General features: G+C 45.1%; 1 protein-coding gene across 1 annotated transcript in view; it reads right to left on the bottom strand.

Annotated features, from left to right (window-relative positions):
- mindy3 (MINDY lysine 48 deubiquitinase 3) overlaps nucleotides 1-7,892 on the bottom strand; it is a 175,754-nt gene extending 167,862 nt beyond the window's left edge. The window contains exon 1 of the mRNA XM_060900932.1: nucleotides 7,109-7,892. Coding sequence (XP_060756915.1) covers nucleotides 7,109-7,205 — 97 coding nt within the window. The 5' untranslated portion in view covers nucleotides 7,206-7,892. The remainder of the gene's footprint in view (nucleotides 1-7,108) is intronic.
- Between the last annotated feature and the right edge of the window lie 10,899 nt (nucleotides 7,893-18,791).

Below are 18,791 nucleotides of genomic sequence, written 5' to 3'. Positions count from 1 at the left end.
AGGTCACTGAATTTCATTGGCATGTTCACGGATCCAGTATGAGACGACTTGTGATTTGTGACATGGTGCAGTGTCATGCTGGAAGTAGGGCATTATAAAATGGGCCAGTTGTGGACTAAGGGCCTCTGCATGCTCTTGCGACAAGGCTTTCGCAGATAGCTTTTCGCAGACAGTTGTAATTTATCGTTGAGCGGGGAGTAATAGGCGTGCGCGATGTTATTCACCGGCACAACGCAAGGGGGCGCGAAGTCGCGAAATCGCTAGGAGTAGTTGGTGGGTGTGGTTAGTGGAGTGTTTATCCTCCGGTTACTTATAATGACTAGAACTGGAGTCGTATAGATGTACGTACTTCCTCGATCAACCGCTCTTCGTGCTGCTCCATCTTCGCTCGTGTTTTTAAAAATGGCGGTCGTGAAAACAAACCAAACCGGGAAAGTAGGGAAGCGGAAATGTGTGTACAGCGGATGTAGAGTGGACCAATCAGAGCCCTCTTGTCTGCAACGCTGTCTGCGAGGCTTCTGCAGTGGTCACAATTTTTGAGAGGTGCGCGCAGAGCGTCTGCGAAGGTGGGGGGGCTACGCAGACGCCATCTGCGACGCCATCTGCGAGGACTGGGTTGTCAGCATAAATTGGCCTTAAAAGGGATGCACAAAGTCAGCAACAATACTCAAACAGGCTGTGGCATTCCAACAATGCTTGACTGGCGTAAAGGTGTCCATTGTGTACCAAAAAATTTTATTTATATATATTATCTGGGCATGAATGTTTTACTGGGAAATATGGCACTTGTATTTTTCATATAAACTACATCCGGGACATGGAGAACCAAAACGGTGACATAATTCCTACATGCTTCTCATGAGGAAATCAATGAATTGCTTTGATAAAATTGGGTTACTTTTTATTTGTGAATGCGTCTATATAATAAAAATATCACACACTGGCTTGAAGATATGAAGTTTATCTTCTCATGCTGAAAGTGTTATATTTCTCATATGAAATACATCACGGATCTGAGTGACACACACACATATACATATATATATATATATATATATATATATATATATATATATATATACATACATACACACACAATATATGTGTGTGTTATTTACCAGCTGGGAGATCCATATGGTGAAATACCGTGACCGAGGTCTTGAAAGTACTGAGCGAGGCCCTCTGGGCCGAGGTCAGTATTCAAGGCCGAGGTCACGGTATTTCACCATACGGACCGACCTTAAGCTGGTAGCTAAATAATGTTTTTATTTTTTTCTTTACCAAATTCTAACAGAAAACGAGAGCGCCCGAAAGGGAAAACCGAGCCGAGCCGCCATTTTGAATCCTCATTCACGACTGTAATGCAAATTGCTTCCTCCTCGGTATACAAGTGCACTTCCACGGCAGGAAAAAAAAAAAAAACTACATTTTGCCGCCTATGTAGTCCCCTATTTATACAAATAGTAGTCATTCAGGATTCAGCCATGTTTTTGCTCGGTGTTAGGAACAGTTACAAGTTTTTAGCTTTCTCCTGAAATGTTTTATTTTATTTCTTCTTCCTCAGGGCAGTAAAACCCGCTTTCGCTGTGAAGACTGTCGTTATCGCTATCCATGCTGTAAAATTAATGCTATTCTCCTGAGAAATGCTGGCAAAAATTTACAAGATTTTTGATAATCTTATAAATAAATCTTATAAAAAAAGATAAAACGTTGACAAAAAATTCTCTTTGTTTGTTGTTTTGAATGAGTGAGTCGCCAGAGGTCCATAACTGGGGTCCGTATCGTAGGATACGGACCCGCTTGTCAGCCAATCAGAGCGCAGGATTTGGACCGCGAAAAAAATAATTTCCGATACTGCACTCTGATGACGTCACCCCCAGCGTTTTCCCGCTGACTTGATACGTGTTGTCGAAATGGTGACCTGGTTCAGAATTCAAATCTTTTTGATTAACTTGTGTAATTATTTTTTTTGTGGATGTGTCCATATAATATAAAGAACATTACACAGTGGCGTGAAGATATGAAGTTTGTCTTCTCATGTGTATACAGAGTGTTTAAAAAATTTTGATATTTCACAATCTAATAACGTTGCCAATTCTCGTTCAACTGCCCTCAAAATTTAACAGCATGTGTGGAAACAGGTCAAAATTTTATGTTTAATGTTTATATCTTTTTTAGGTATAGAAATGCCATTCACTGGAAAAGAAAAGGCATTGTGTGTGTTCGAGGACGCTTGAACACAGTCCAACAAGCCTTTGCAGTGTGCATTTATGAGAGAATTCTCTAAAAATGCACCAACTGCAGTGCAGATTTGGACACGGCACAAAAAGTTCACAGAGGAAGGCTGTGTGTGCAGGGCGAAATCCGGACGACCACTAGCATCGGAAGAGACGGCCGAGCGAGTGGGTTTGCGAATATTGAAAATTTGTGAAACTGTTCATGGAATCCGTATACCTTTGAATTTCTCATTCAAATTTTGAGGAATAAATCTTACATTGCTCAACATTCAGGCTGTTCAGGTTCATTTGCCTGGACTATGTAGTTTCTGGGATATTTACATCTCAAATAATATCTAATGGGCGGCACGGTGGTGTAGTGGTTAGCACTGTTGTCTTGCAGCAAGAAGGTCCCTGGTTCAAGCCCAGGGGCAGACGAGGGCCTTTCTGTGTGGAGTTTGCATGCTCCCCGCGTGGGTTTCCTCCGGGTGCTCCGGTTTCCCCCACAGTCCAAAGCCATGCAGGTTAGGTTAATTGGTGGCTCTAAATTGACCATAGGTGTGAATGGTTGTCTATGTGTCAGCCTTACGATGACCTGGCGACTTGTCCAGGGTGTACCCCGCCTCTTGCCAGCTGGGATAGGCTCCAGATTGCCTGTGACTCTGTAGGACAGGATAAGCGGCTACAGATAATGGAAGGATGGATAATATCTAATTAAAAAAAAAAAAAAAAACCTGTATATTTCCATTCATTCATTCATTCCGCACAACATTCCACAACCACCACCAGCCTGAACTGTTGACTCAAGAATGGTTTGGTCCATGGATTCAAGCTTTTGAGGCCCTGCATTTTGCAGTAGAAATCAACATTCATCAAGTCAAGTGATTTTTCCCCATCACAACTTTACCCAGTTTCTCTGAAATACTCAAACCAGCCCATGCGGCACTGACAGAAGAACCGCAAAGCCATTTCCTCTCATTATCTTTAGCCGCTTTATCCTGTTCTACAGGGTTGCAGGCAAGCTGGAGCCTATCCCAGCTGACTACGGGCGAAAGGCGGGGTACACCCTGGACAAGTCGCCAGGTCATCACAGGGCTGACACATAGACACAGACAACCATTCACACTCACATTCACACCTACGCTCAATTTTGAGCCACCAGTTAACCTAACCTGCATGTCTTTGGACTGTGTGGGAAACCGGAGCACCTGGAGGAAACCCATGCGGACACGGGGAGAACATGCAAACTCCGCACAGAAAGGCCCTCGCCGGCCACGGGGCTTGAACCTGGACCTTCTTGCTGTGATGCGACAGCGCTAACCATGACACCACCGTGCCGCCCCATGCAAAGCCATATTATTTATTATTCTGATGTTTGACATTCATTAAAGCTCTTGAACTGCATCTACAGGCACTGCACTGCTTCTCCAGGACTGACTGAGGTGGTGTGTGGTTAGCATGGTCGCCTCACAGCAAGAAGGTTCCAGGTTCGAACCCAGCGGCCGGATCCAAAGACATGCGGTTAGGTTAACATGGGACGGCCTTGAGCAAGACCCCTAACCCCTAACTGCTCTCCCGGCGGGCGCTGTCAGCATGGCTGCTCTGGCTATGTATGTGTACACTACCGTTCAAAAGTTTGGGGTCACTTTGAAATGTCCTTATTTTTGAAAGAAAAGCACTGTTCTTTTCAATGAAGATCACTTTAAACTAATCAGAAATACACACTATACATTGCTAATGTGGTAAATGACTATTCTAGCTGCAAATGTCTGGTTTTTGGTGCAATATCTCCATAGGTGTATAGAGGCCCATTTCCAGCAACCATCACTACGTTCAGACTGCAACCTGAAACGACCCATATCCGATTTGTTGTGAAATCCGATTTTTTTGTTAGGCCGTTCACATTACCAATTATATGAGACTTGTATGCGGTCTCCAATATGAACGGAAAACGACCCAAAAGTGTCCCGCATGCGCAAATTGACACGTAATAAGCACATCTACGTAATACGTAAACAAAAAAAAGCGCACTCTTCAAGTTTAATGATTTCTTTTTTTTGTTTGTTTGATTATCTGGTTAGTGTTAGTGTGAGGTCTCGTGTGTGTTTTTGTTTCTGAACTGAAATGAAAACGTGTAGCCTGGTAACGAGGGTTGACTCCTAAATGTCTCTCTAATTTCTGTGTAAGTGCACTACATGTTACTAGGAAGTAATGGATTTTTAAACTCTATATAGTGCACTCGAGCTTCAGTAGGCAGTCATTTGGGATACGGCCGCTGTATTACCAAACTCTTAATTCAGGCTTAATAATTTGCACATATTTATTTCGTCATATTAATAAACTTTTTCTACATTTTTATAAATATTTATTTAGATTATTTATAGCCAGCTGAATCCTGCAACTTCTCTCAGCGCTGGCTCAAGGTGCAGAAACACCAGTGCAGTTTGCTATGGAGATGAGGCGAGACCTGGCGATGTGGTTTTTGTGGCGGCGGCGGAACTCACACAATAATCTGATTAATGTGGGCAGCAGACTAATGAGACCGAAGGTGTCAAATTACTGGAAATTTCCAGAACAATCTTATAATCTTGTAATACAGGATGGTTTAAGTTATAAATCAGTTATAGAAACTGTTTTATTTAATCAGGCTAACAGATCAACATCCAGGTCCCTACCAAATCCACCATTAGCTTGATCAATTCTATAAAAGTCTATTTAAATTCTGAAAACTGTACAAATGTTGTTGTTTTCCACCAAAGAGGCAGGATTAGCCAACGCGGAATAGTGCCGTTTGTCTCTTGTTGATGCCATGTAGGTCGCATGTGAAAATATCGGATATGCATCGGATTTAGGAGCACATATTCAAGCGGCCTGGGTCGCATGTGAAAAAATCGGATCTGTGTCGTTCAGATTGTCAATAACAAATTGGATACAGGTCGCATATGGGCAAAAAAATCAGATATGGGTCGTTTCAGGGTGCAGTCTGAACGTAGTCTATCACTCCAGTGTTCTAATGGTACAGTGTGTTTGCTCATTGCCTCAGAAGGCTAATGGATGATTAGAAAACCCTTGTACAATCATGTTAGCACAGCTGAAAACAGTTGAGCTCTTTAGAGAAGCTATAAAACTGACCTTCCTTTGAGCAGATTGAGTTTCTGGAGCATCACATTTGTGGGGTCGATTAAATGCTCAAAATGGCCAGAAAAATGTCTCGACTAGCTATTCATTTTACAACTTATGCTGGTAAATAAAAGGGTGACTTTTCATGGAAAACACAAAATTGTCTGGGTGACCCCAAACTTTTGAACTGCTTCAGAATAGGGGACTCCCTAAAGTGAATGACGCATGAAATGGAATGACGAATGACAGCTAGTGATTTGAACAATAAATGGTCCCTTGTCATTCAGATTCTTATAAATGGAATAACGATTGAAATGTAGGTGGAATGACATGCTTTCAGCTCATGAAATGGAATGACATTGTTTCTAAGTGGAATGACATACTTTTAGGTTATGTTATCAGCGATATCACCTTTTACAAATGGAATGACAGCGTTTCCAGGTGGAATGACATACTTTAAGCTAATGTTATCAGTGATATCCCCTTTTACAAATAGAATGACCGTGATTTTAGGTGGAATAACATACTTTGAGGCAATGTTATCAGTGATATCACCTATAACCTAACCCTAACAACAATGTCATTCCATTTGTTAATTTGATATCACTGATAACATTGCCTCAAAGTATGTCATTCCACCTAGAAACCTTATCATTCCATTTGTAAAAGGTGATATCACTGACAACATTAGCTCAAAGTAAGTCAATACATTTATGCCGCTTTTCCACTACAAACGCGGCTGAGTCGGGCTGAGCCGTGCCGTGCTGAGTCGGGCTGAGTGGGGCTGTTGGAGTTGCATTTCGACTACAACCGCGCTGGCTGGAAGTGGGTGGACACATTGGGTGGAGTTAGCGAAAGTGGGTGGACGTCAGGTGATGTTAAGCAGCGCAAACAGTGACATCAGTGATCTTTTAAGTGGTAGTCTCACAACCCGGAGAGTAAACAATAAACATGGAGGACATGGAGTCGTTAGTGTTGCTGGTCTTGGTGCTGTGGCTTGTTGTCACCGACAACGCCAACAGATACTGGCAAGAGCGTATAGATGAGGCGAGGCGCATAAGGCTTCAGAAATTCTCGTAATTCGTAATTATTCTTCTTCCGGGTTTACGGTGTTTACAGATCCCAGCGTACTCGCGGGGCGTGTGTGGGCATGTGAGGACACTCCTCCTCACCAATCAGTGCGCAGGGGAGTGTCTGCTCACGCCCCCAACCTCACTCGGCTCGCTTCAGCCCCACTCCAAAACCGTGCGAGTTTTAGGGGCTAAGCAGGGCTGAAGCGAGCTGAGTCGTGCTGGTTTTTGGTAGTCGAAACGCGAGCCGTGTCGGGCTGAAGTGAGCTGAAGCGAGCTGAAAAAGGGTAGTGGAAAAGGGCCAATAGAAACCCTGTCATTCCATTTGTAAAAGCTGATATCCCACCAAGCACCCACTTATCTTATCCTAGGGAGGTCTAAAACTAAAGGTTTCAATCGTTATTCCATTTGTAAGAATCTGAATGACAAGGGACCATTTATTGTTCAAATTTACTACCTGTCATTCGTCATTCGATTTCATGCGTCATTCACTTTAGGGAGTCCTTCAGAATAGATGGGTTAAATGCAGAGAGGAAATTTCACAAGTGTGTGCTTTCTTTTCGTCTATAGTGTTCCTAATAAAGTGGCCGGTGGGTGGATATGTCCAGTAGGGCACGTGATCTCATCCCTCACAGCACGGGTCATGTGGACAGGATGACAAAACACACACAGAGAGAAACTAAGCACTGTGAATGCGACTACCTTGGGTCCACCTGCGGAACAGAGACGCAGACACTCCGCTGCTGCTCGCTTGTTTCCCCCAAACCAGCTCCAAAAGCTCTCGGTTTAAATCCGACATGGTTTCGATTCTCCTCCTTCTTCTTCTTCCTTTTGCAGCTTTAAAACCGAGCGCGTACTCAGCTCGCACTTTGAGTTAGCTTATTAGCTTAGCTTCAAGACATTCATTCATTCAGGCTTATCTGTTACTAGCTAACGACGAGCTTGGACATTACGCACAGAGATGTTGGTCGATAATTTAATGCTGTACGACTTTTTTTTTTTTTTGCACCATAAATATCAGTCACAGCACAAGAACTGCTATCTAGCTACTAGCTACACACAACAGCTACAGTTGTTTACGTTACTGCGTGTCCTGGAAAGTACACTAAAGCTCACAGAGACTCAGTTTAAGTTCAGATACAGTATAAAGTACCTCTCTCTCTATATATATATTCTCTTATAGCTTCTAATGCATGAAGTATTCCCTGCACTGGAGTATTTAATAAACGAATGAGGCAGCTAGCTTGATGCTAAACTAGTCAGTCATTCATACTTAAACAGACCGCAGGAAGCAGTAGTAGTAGTGAATATACACGAATATAGTGTCGCTGGAGGGAAAGAAATCCGGTTTAAAAACGGTTTTATCGAAAACAAAAGCGATATAGTCCAAGGTTTGGGTCAGAAGTTGTTGTGTCAGTCATTTTTAGCTCGCCCGTCCATTCGGTTTATTTACTACTACGCGACTTGATTACGTCACTCAGGGAACGATTGGTTCAAATCCAGAAGGTTCCAAAGACGTCGCGTGCCCGCGCGCTCATTGGTCCGTTTAAACGCTATGCTCGGCCTTTCGGGTTGACGGCCTGAGAGTTGCCATGTTGAGGGAAATGCAGCGCCGAGGGCAAGAAATTACAATCAAGAACGTAGGGTTGCCACCAGAGCATTTTTTAAGGATTTTCCACTTGTGCCCCTTTTCCACCAAATCAGTTCCAGGGCTGGTTCGGGGCCAGTGCTTAGTTTGGAACCGGGTTTTCTGCTTCCACTGACAAAGAACTGGCTCTGGGGCCAGAAAAACCTAGTCTGGCTAATGCGACAAAGCTCTACGAGCTATTGGTCTGGCCAAGATATTAAGCCCAGCCGTTTCCCAGAGCCCGTGGTTGACCCGCCTCCCTGAAATGCCTCAGTTTGCTACTGGTCGAAGCCAGAAAAGGCTGTCACTACGTTTACATGCACATAGAGAGAATCGAATTTCTGCCGTTGCTCGACTGAATTGAACCGAACTTGATTTCTCGGAATCGAGCTACACGACCTAGTTTATGCGATTTCTGCCGAGCTACTTTGTGCATGTATACCCTATCGAGCTAGTTGTCGAGCTACTTCCGGGAGTGACGAGACCACAAGCGGGAAACACAACAGCCTCGGTCGGCATGACAACAGTAGTAGCGAGCAGCAGAAGAGGTCAGGAGGAACAAACGAAGAAGAGAAAATGGCGATGTAGAGCTCTCTGAAGTGTGGGTGGAGCACAGAGGACGGCAGGACAAAGCTTCTGGTACTAATAGGCTTTTTATTGTCAGACTTTTCAGTTTAACAGCCTACTTTTATTCTTGAGAGAAAAACACACGCGCGCGCGCTGTGTTCTAGTCCCAGGATGAGCTGTCCCCTCTGCTCTCCCTCTGCCTCCTTAAATAGGGCGCGGTTACTGGGAAGACACACAAACACAGGTTAATTACCATCAGGTGAAGTGATTCTGCCACTCACCTTCCCTGGCTCCGCCCTCCTGTCACAGACCGGCGCTTGACCACGCCCCCACTGCCACAGGCAAGCAGAAACGTGCACTTCTGGAGCAATGAGGAGACAGAGTTCATGCTCATTCAGCTTAAGGAGTTGAATATATTAAAATTAATGGACGGGAGAAAAACGCGCAATGGAGAACACGGAACTGATAACTTTGTTTACACTCTTGAATAGCTCTTCTTCATGACGACAACCGGAAGTGTACCAACACGATGGGGCGTGTTGCGCCACCTGTGGCTCGGGTGCACAATGCACCTCACACAATAGCCCGATTTCATTGTGTGCATGTAGGATTGGATTTCTCTGGCACCCTGCTGGGACCTTCAGCTCGATTACCGACAGCAGCTCGATTTGAATGTGCATGTAAACGTAGTCTGTGACGAAGCTTAAACCAATCACATCACTCTTTCCTCTGACGTATGCGACGCAACGGGGCTAACTGGTAGATTAAACTCTTACCGAAGCCGGTCGGGAGCAAGGCGAAAACGTCCTTCCTTTCAATAAATACCTCCAGGGCTGCTCTTTGCTCCGTTTTCAATGAGAACTTCCCGTTGAATGCTTTCAATACAGCATCTATGCGTAATAGATGCGGAAGCTTGAATGAAGCGCTTCCGGCATAGATTCTGTAAACAATCTATGGCTTCCGGTCGCAGTTCTACTACGTCAGTGCCTTGAACACGCCTCTACCCAGGGCCGTTGGAGATGCTCAAAGTTGATTGGTTCCCGATTTTTCGGGAGCTTGGAAGAGCTGTAGATAGCTTGCCTGGCCAGACTAAGCTCGCAATAGGCCCTTGTGTTGCGTCACGCTTAGGATGGGCGGGCTCAGGCTAAGAAAAACCGGTTCCAGGCTAGCACCAACTCTCTGCTGGGCCAGAGGAAAGAACTGCTTATGTCAGCGGGGGGCGGAGTTGTTAAGACCAACAACAATAACAAGACCATGAAAGATCGCCATTTTTAAGCAATGAGAAGCAGCAGCTGTCCAAACACGAAGTCATTTATTATTATTGTTGTTGTTGTTGTTGCTGCTGCTGCTTCTTCCATGTTGTTTTTGCTTCGATATTCACGCCAAGGTTTATGCACACGTAGCGACGTAACTGACGTATACAGCGACATAACTGATGTATACAGCGACGTAACTGACGTATCCAGCGACATAATGATGTGGCTTCCCTTAGCACCACGAGCTATGGAAAAGCAAACTGGTTCTCAGCTGGCTCGCAAGTTGAACGAGTTGTGAACCAGCACCAGCACCAGCCCCGAACCAGCCCTGGAACTGATTTGGTGGAAAAGGGGTATAGGAGACCAACTGGTCTGGGCAATACAATCACAGGCCCCAGAGTCCATGCGGCTGCACCGCTGCGGCATATTCTGTGATGCAAATTGCCGCATTACGAATCCTCGTTTCAGCCAGCATAATATCAACATAGTTAATGCAGTGCCAATTTCCTTGTTAAATGTATACTTACATGGTACTTGGTTAATTAATTGCAACTGATTGAACCAAATGATAAGACATAACTTGGTTTAAAATTTGGTCTCCCAGTGAAGCTGGTTTGGCATTGACTAGGAGAACAAATCTGGCCACTGGGAGACCATTTGGTCTCCCAGTAACTATGTTAAAAAATGCTCTGGTTGCCACCATTCAGAAATGAAAATAAGGGACGCCCACCACGGCTCCTTGGGGTTATGACCACCACGGGCACGACTTCCATGGGGTGGGGTGCCCGCAGCAGTGGTATGTTTTATTTTGTAGGTGTTTTTAGTAAAGGGGTGATCAAGAAAGCAATTACTCATACTTAAAGCTTGAAATGCTTTATTGCCAATGCTGTAAAAATGTATAATGTACAAGTGGGCAACAATGAACTTTTAAAATATAATCTAAATATATTGAGAACTTAATATCACTGTAAATGTAAGTGCATAACTGTTCTTGGTGTAGGGACTCTCTTTGTGAACCTTGGGGACATTTTTACTTAGAGAGGAAAAAAGAGAACAAAAAACAACAAAAACACAACAAACATGTATGTCTGCTTATTCAAGAATGCAGAAAACAAGAAAGTGCAAAACATTACTCCTTCCCTCAACAGTCCTGAGTTCATCCAGCCAAGGATGTGCCTCTTCCCACTCACGTCTGTATTTTTGTAAGCGTTTACGCTTTTGAGGACGTGGTGGAGTCCCGGGTGCAGCAGACATTTTTAAAAGGCCCGGGTTTTTTGAGCAGCGCCGGTGTGTGTTGTCTGTCTCTAGGCAACCGTGACAGCACCACACGCAGTGACGCAGGCAGCCAAGCACAGATGCACAGAGCGTGAGACAGAGTGGAGGGGTTTGTGTCCTGGGTAGATCCCGCAACGTAGTATTTCCTGTTTTATTTTGTTCATTATTGTTAGATTTAGTGTTGATATGTGTGAGACAGACATGTGTATTGGACATTTATGAAAATATGGAACAAATCGCGTCCCGTATCGGTTCAATACGGGACACAAGATTTAATTGCCAAATAAAGGACGATTCCGTATTTTATGGGATGGGTGGCAACCCTCCAAGAACGACAGAAGAAAAAGAAAGAAAGCACAACTTTATTCATCACACACTTGTGAAACTTCCTCTCTGCATTTGGTGCAGTGTGCCCCTTTTCCACCAAAGCAGTTCCAGGGCTGGTTCGGGGCCAGTGCTTAGTTTGGAACCGGGTTTTCTGTTTCCACTGACAAAGAACTGGCTCTGGGGCCAGAAAAACCAGTTCCAGGCTAGCACCAACTCTCTGCTGGGCCAGAGGAAAGAACCGCTTACGTCAGCGGGGGGGCGGAGTTGTTAAGACCAACAACAATAACAAGATCACCATTTTTAAGCGACGAGAAGCAGCAGCTGTACAAACGCGAAGTCATCCATTTTTATTATTGTTGTTGTTGTTGTTGCTGCTGCTACTGCTTCTTCTGTGTTGTTTTTGCTTTGATAGTCGCGCCAAGGTTTATGCAAACGTAGCGACGTAACTGACGTATACAGCGACGTAACTGACGTATACAGCGATGTAACTGACGTATACAGCGACGTAATGACGTGGCTTCCCTTAGCACCGCAAGCGATGGAAAAGCAAACTGGTTCTCAGCTGGCTCGCAAGTTGAACGAGTTGTGAACCAGCACCAGCCCTGGAACTGATTTGGTGGAAAAGGGGTACATGGTCGCCTCACAGCAAGAAGGTTCCAGGTTCAAACCCAGTGGCTGGCGAGGGCAGGGCCGCATTAACCCTTGCCGAGGCCCTGGGCAGACACCCCCCCGAGGCCCCACCCCTGCCTGTTGTCAACTGTGCTCAGCAAATTCACCCCCTCAGACGTGCCTGTCTAACTAGACACAGAAACTTAAATAATGACAGTGGCACAATTAGAAATACTATTGAACGATAAAACTTTATATCCATCAACACCTATTTAATCGAGAAAAAGCAATGGTGAAATAGGCAACTGCATGGTGAAAAAATCCATCAGACATCACGGTTAACAAGTCTGGTTAACTAAAGTTTAGCCTCAAGAAGCCTTTGAATGAGTGAGTCAATGAACAACATATCAAGAACATAACTGAGGCCTACAACAGTCTCTTTAGTATTCAGAACAAGAACATTCATTTGGTATATAACCGTTCGTTTTCATTTTGGAATCCAGGCGACTTTTAACTTGTGAAAACAAAGAGCGATAACAAAGAAAGAAAAATATCTTGCTTCTCAGAAATAAATCTCAAAATGTTAGGCTATGTGAAACATTTCATCCTTTCACACACGTAATGTCCCAAACAGCAGCGGCACACAGCTTTGCGCATTCAGTTTGACAGCCATGGGTCAACTTACAAGGGCACTTTCCTACTTTTCTGGAAAGCGAAGTCATTCATTAAATCATTGAACTCAAGCTGGCGTAGCGTGTGAAGACATGGTGGACAGTGATCATATTGACAGTGACGGGTGATTTATGCGACAGGACAAGGTGGGCTTCCTTACGGGTGGTGAAACGCATCAAAAATGTTAGCAATATGATCAAAACTGGGCGGCACGGTGGTGTAGTGGTTAGCGCTGTCGCCTCACAGCAAGAAGGTCCTGGGTTCGAGCCCCGGGGCCGGCGAGGGCCTTTCTGTGTGGAGTTTGCATGTTCTCCCCGTGTCCGCGTGGGTTTCCTCCGGGTGCTCCGGTTTCCCCCACAGTCCAAAGACATGCAGGTTAGGTTAACTGGTGACTCTAAATTGACCGTAGGTGTGAATGTGAGTGTGAATGGTTGTCTGTGTCTATGTGTCAGCCCTGTGATGACCTGGCGACTTGTCCAGGGTGTACCCCGCCTTTCGCCCGTAGTCAGCTGGGATAGGCTCCAGCTTGCCTGTGACCCTGTAGAAGGATAAAGCGGCTAGAGATAATGAGATGAGATGATCAAAACTTCTGAAAATATCATTTCATATTTTCCGATCTGGGGCGGCACGGTGGTGTAGTGGTTAGCGCTGTCGCCTCACAGCAAGAAGGTCCAGGTTTGAGCCCCATGGCCGGCGAGGGCCTTTCTGTGCGGAGTTTGCATGTTCTCCCCGTGTCCGCGTGGGTTTCCTCCGGGTGCTCCGGTTTCCCCCACAGTCCAAAGACATGCAGGTTAGGTTGACTGGTGACTCTAAATTGAGCGTAGGTGTGAATGTGAGTGTGAATGGTTGTCTGTGTCTATGTGTCAGCCCTGTGATGACTTGGCGACTTGTCCAGGGTGTACCCCGCCTTTCGCCCGTAGTCAGCTGGGATAGGCTCCAGCTTGCCTGCGACCCTGTAGAACAGGATAAAGCGGCTAGAGATAATGAGATGAGATGAGATGAGATTTTCCGATCTCGCTACCTCTGAGGCCCCCTAGTGGCCGAGGCCCTGGGCAGCTGCCCATGAAGCCCATTAGGATAACGCGTCCTTGGGCGAGGGCCTTTCTGTGTGGAGTTTGCATGTTGTCTGTGTGGGTTTCCTCCACAATCCAAAGACATGCAGTTAGGTTGACGTGGGGCGGCCTTGGGCTGAGGTGCCCTTGAGCAAGGTACCTGACCCCTGACTGCTCCCCGGGCGCTCTGGTGTGGCTGCCCACTGCTCTGGGTGTGTGTGCGCGTGTGTTCACTGCTTCAGATGGGTTAAATGCAGAGGATGAATTTCACTGTGCTTGAAGTGTGCATGTGATGAATAAAGGTTTCTTCTTAACCCATCTGAAGCAGTGAACACACACATACATACCCAGAGCAGTGGGCAACCATGCTAACAGCGCCCTGGGAGCGGTTGGGAGTTAGGTGCCTCGCTCAAGGGCACCTCAGCCCAAGGCCGTCCCATATTAACGTAACCTGCATGTCTTTGGATTGTGGGGGAAACCGGAGCACCCAGAGGAAACCCACGCAGACACGGGGAGAACATGCAAACTCGGCACAGAAAGGCCCTCGCCGGCTGCTGGGTTCGAACCCAGAACCTTCTTGCTGTGAGGCGACCGTGCTGCCCAGCACACTTCCAAAGTTTTGGATGCAAACCACGACACCACCATGGTGGCGTGGTGGTGTAGTGGTTAGCACTGTTGCCTTACAGCAAGAAAGTTCTGGGTTCGAGCCCAGCCGCCAGCAGGGGCCTTTCTGTGTGGAGTTTGTATGTTCTCCCCGTGTCTGCGTGGGTTTCCTCCGAGTGCTCCGGTTTCCCCCACAGTTCAAAGACATGCAGTTAGGTTAACATGGGGCGGCCTTGGGCTGAAGTGCCCTTGAGCAAGGTACCTAACCCCTGACTGCTCCCAAGGGTGCTGTAGTATGGCGGCCAACTGCTCTGGGTGTGTGTGTTCACTGCTTCAGATGGGTTAAATGCAGAGGATGAATCTCACTGTGCTTGAAGTGTGCATGTGACAAATAAAGGTTTCTTCATAAGTGGGTGGTGTAGTGGTTCACACTGTCGCCTCACAGCAAGAAGGATCGAGCTCAGTGGCCAACAGGGGCCTTTCTGTGTGGAGTTTGCATGTTCTCAATGTGGGTTTCCTCCGGGTGCTCCGGTTTCCTCCACAGTCCAAAGACATGCAGGTTAGGCTAATTGGTGGCTCTAAATTGACCATGAGTGTGAATGGCTATTTGTCTCTATGTGTCAGCCCTGCAATGATCTGGTGACTTGTCCAGGGTATACCCTGCCTCTCGCCCATAGTCAGCTGGGATAGGCTCCAGCTTGCCTGCGACCCTGTACAGGATAAGCGGCTACAGATAATGGATGGATGGATAAGCAGAGATGGACAGTAATGAAGTACATTTACTCGAGTACTGTACTTAAAGGAGGAGGTGGAACAGGTGGGGAGCTTCAGGTACCTCGGTGTTCACCTCTCAGACGACCTGACATGGGGAGTGAACACCAGAGAGGTGGTGAAGAAGGCCCAGCAGAGACTCTTCTTCCTGCGATCCCTGAGGAAAACTGGGTTCTCACAGAAGCGCCTCACCAACTTCTACCAGTGCAGCATGCAAAGTGATCTGAGCTATGGATGCATAGTGTGGTTCTCCAGCTGCATCTCAGAGGAGAGGAAAGATCTGCAGTGGATCATCAGGACTGCATCTAAAATCATTGGTACCCCTCTCCAATCCCTGGAACAGATTTACTCTGCCAGGCTGAGAAACAGATCCACAAAGATTAGGACTGACTGCACTCACCCCGGACAATGTCTTTTTGACAGCCTTCCCTCTGGCAGGCTCAGGGTCATAAAGTCACAAACAGCAAGACACCAAAATAGCTTCTTCCCCAGGGCTGTAAAAGCTCTGCTGGAGGCCTGATCCGGACTTGGACCCACACTCTGCACCTTACTGTGTTTGGTTACATTTTATAAGTACATACTGCAATTTATACTGCTGTTTATATGCCAATATGCTGCTTTTTAAAAGGTTATGTATATATTTTTTTATTTTATTTTTATTTTATTGATATACTGCTGTGATCTGAGCCCTCAAACAGTGTTTCGTTGTATAGTAATGTAGTAATGTGCAATGACAATAAAGAATCTATCTATCTATCTTAAAGGAGATATGCAGAACCTTTATTTTAAAATAAATTTAAGTGGATAGTATCTCCATCCTTGATTCTTGTATGCTGCATAAATGGGAATAAAAAGGGGAAATATATATATATATATATATATATATATATATATATATATATATATATATATATATATATATATATATATATGCGCAAAGTTGGCATTTGAGCTGCCCCGCTGAGCCAGCCAGCCCTGAGCGCGTGACATCACAGCAGGAACCGGTTTTAAAGCCGAGGCTTTTTACAGCTATAGACCAAAGTCATATAGATAAAAATTTCTGGTGAAAGTAAGAAATCCCGTTACCGACTTGCTCAACTAAGGCTACGTTTACACTAGACCGTATCTGTCTCGTTTTCTTCGCGGACGCACTGTCCGTTTACATTAACCCCCCTGAAAAAGCGGGGAAACGGGAATCCGCCAGCGTCCACGTATTCAATCTAGATCGTATCAGCTCCGGTGCTGTGTAAACATTGAGAATACGCGAATACGCTGTGCTGAGCTCTAGCTGGCGTCTCATTGGACAACGTCACTGTGACATCCACCTTCCTGATTCGCTGGCGTTGGTCATGTGACGCGACTGCTGAAAAACGGCGCAGACTTCCGCCTTGTATCACCTTTCATTAAAGAGTATAAAAGTATGAAAATACTGCAAATACTGATGCAAATACTGCCCATTGTGTAGTTATGATTGTCTTTAGGCTTGCCATCCTTCCACTTGCAAGTAATAAGTGATATGCGCTGGGATCACACACACAGTGGCTCAGTCCCGAATCACAGCTTGTTCACTTCACTCGCGCGCTCTGTGAGCTGCGCAGGGCCGGAGTGCGCACCCTCCAGAGGGCACTCGCTGTTCAGGGCGGAGTGATTTGGAGCGCAGGATGCCTGCGGAGCCGAGCGTATCCGCGTATTGGTGTTGCTGTGTGCACGGCTAACGGTTTTAGTGTCAACGCGAATCGTTTTAAGAACGTTAATCTGATGATCCGCTGATTCGACGTAATGTAAACGTAGCCTAAGACTGATTTGACTTCACTGATTGTGGGTTGACTCTCATTAAAACAGGATAGGTGTTATAACTTATGCAACATACATGTACATGCATGCATTTTCACTGATAAAACGTAAAAGGCTAATTAAATAATCAGATGAACTGGGACAATCACATTCTGAAGCAAATTAAATAATCTTATACCGGTAACTTAAACACGCAATACAAGTTACATGTATTAATCTAAATGCAGGTAAACAATGAGTGTTATTGTTTTTGTTGTTTTGTATCCAAATCAGAGTCGGCGCTTACCCGTCTGTGTTCTCGCTTCCTGAAGGCCGATCTTGTGGCCGATTGTTTTGAAACAGTCTGACTTTCAGTTGTTCGTTCAGTTTTCTGTTCATTTGCTTCTTCCACGTAAGGGCGAGATATTGCTGCTGAGGCCAGCATATCCAGCAGAGAAATCGGACGGCTGGTCCACTAATTCTCCATTTTCTCCATATGGAGTACTCCGCCATTACTGCTCAGCTCAGGCAATTACTAAAACCCAGGACGGGACGTCACCGGTTTTAGCAACAACCATGGTGAGGTCACTGCCCGAGCGATAATATGTCCCGTCCTGGGTTTTACCAACAACCCTCGGCTCATGCTCTGGGAGAACTGGTGCAACTGAACTTACTTTCCTTTAAAAAAGAAATAAATAATAATAAAATACTTTTCTTGTAGTTTTCTTTTCCTTTAATTGTTGGTACTGCACCCTCTTTCAATACAGACTTATAGCCAACGCTCCTCAACAGATCAGAGGTCTCGTACGAGTCTTCAGTAAAATGTGCAGAGCAGAGGAGAGACCACTTCATAGCCAACCAATGTGCCCATGAACTTCTCGCAAAACGCGTCCAAATCTTTGCAATTTGAACATTCTTGGGCCATGAATGCAACGTAAATCCACCTTCTGTTGTGTTGCTGCACCGACCAGCAACACATCTACGTGACATGGCGATAACTTAGCTCAAAATGGAGGATCGGAGTTGGAGTCAGCTCTGTGTTTTAGTATAGTGGAAATGGTGATGAGACTGATAGCCTTCCTGCTGTGATGTCACAGATGTCAAGGTCATTCACTCAGACTGCTACCTATATAAATAATTTTAATCGTACAAATTACTATATTAGATTTACTGTTAATGCTTAAAACAATAAAACTATGCCATTCTTGAGGTCTCAAGGCATTTATAAACAAAAAGTGAGGCCATGGCTCTGCTCTGCTCTCCTTTAAGTACACTTTTTGAGTATCTGTACTTTACTCGAGTATTGAGTATGACTGGCACCATATACAGATTCACTACTGCATTTTAAACTGCACGTGCCCCCCACTATTCTTGTCCACAGCTACTTGATAGTTCTGCTTCAGAGATTTCTGAAGCTCAGTCACAACCCAGTGTTTACACAACAGTGAACCTTCCGGAGTCTACTTGAGAGCTTTATCTAGCCATTATTATGATAATCTGCACTTCACTACCTCCCACATGATTACTCAGCAATCAGTCAGTAATATCGATAACCACGGCTAAATAGTAAACCCTGTGGTAGTTATGAAATATCATGAGCCACTGAGCTGCTGAAATTCTGAGCTATATTTGTTCGTATCGTCAAAAATATATTTAGCAAGTGAACATATCTTCAATATCGGCAAATTTATCTAACGGTTATAATTGTGAGATTACTGTAAAGCAAACATGAGATTTTTGAGATTATTTCTAGACATATTACTCATTTCAATTCAATTCCATTTTATTTGTATAGCGGTTTTAACAATAGACATTTTCTCAAAGCAGCTTTACAGAAATATATTACATCCTGC

The sequence above is a fragment of the Neoarius graeffei genome, chromosome 19 (assembly GCF_027579695.1).
Source record: "Neoarius graeffei isolate fNeoGra1 chromosome 19, fNeoGra1.pri, whole genome shotgun sequence".
Taxonomy (NCBI): Eukaryota; Metazoa; Chordata; class Actinopteri; order Siluriformes; family Ariidae; genus Neoarius; species Neoarius graeffei.
The sequence above is the reverse complement of the archived record's forward strand: the minus strand, read 5'-3'. Positions and strand labels throughout refer to the sequence as shown.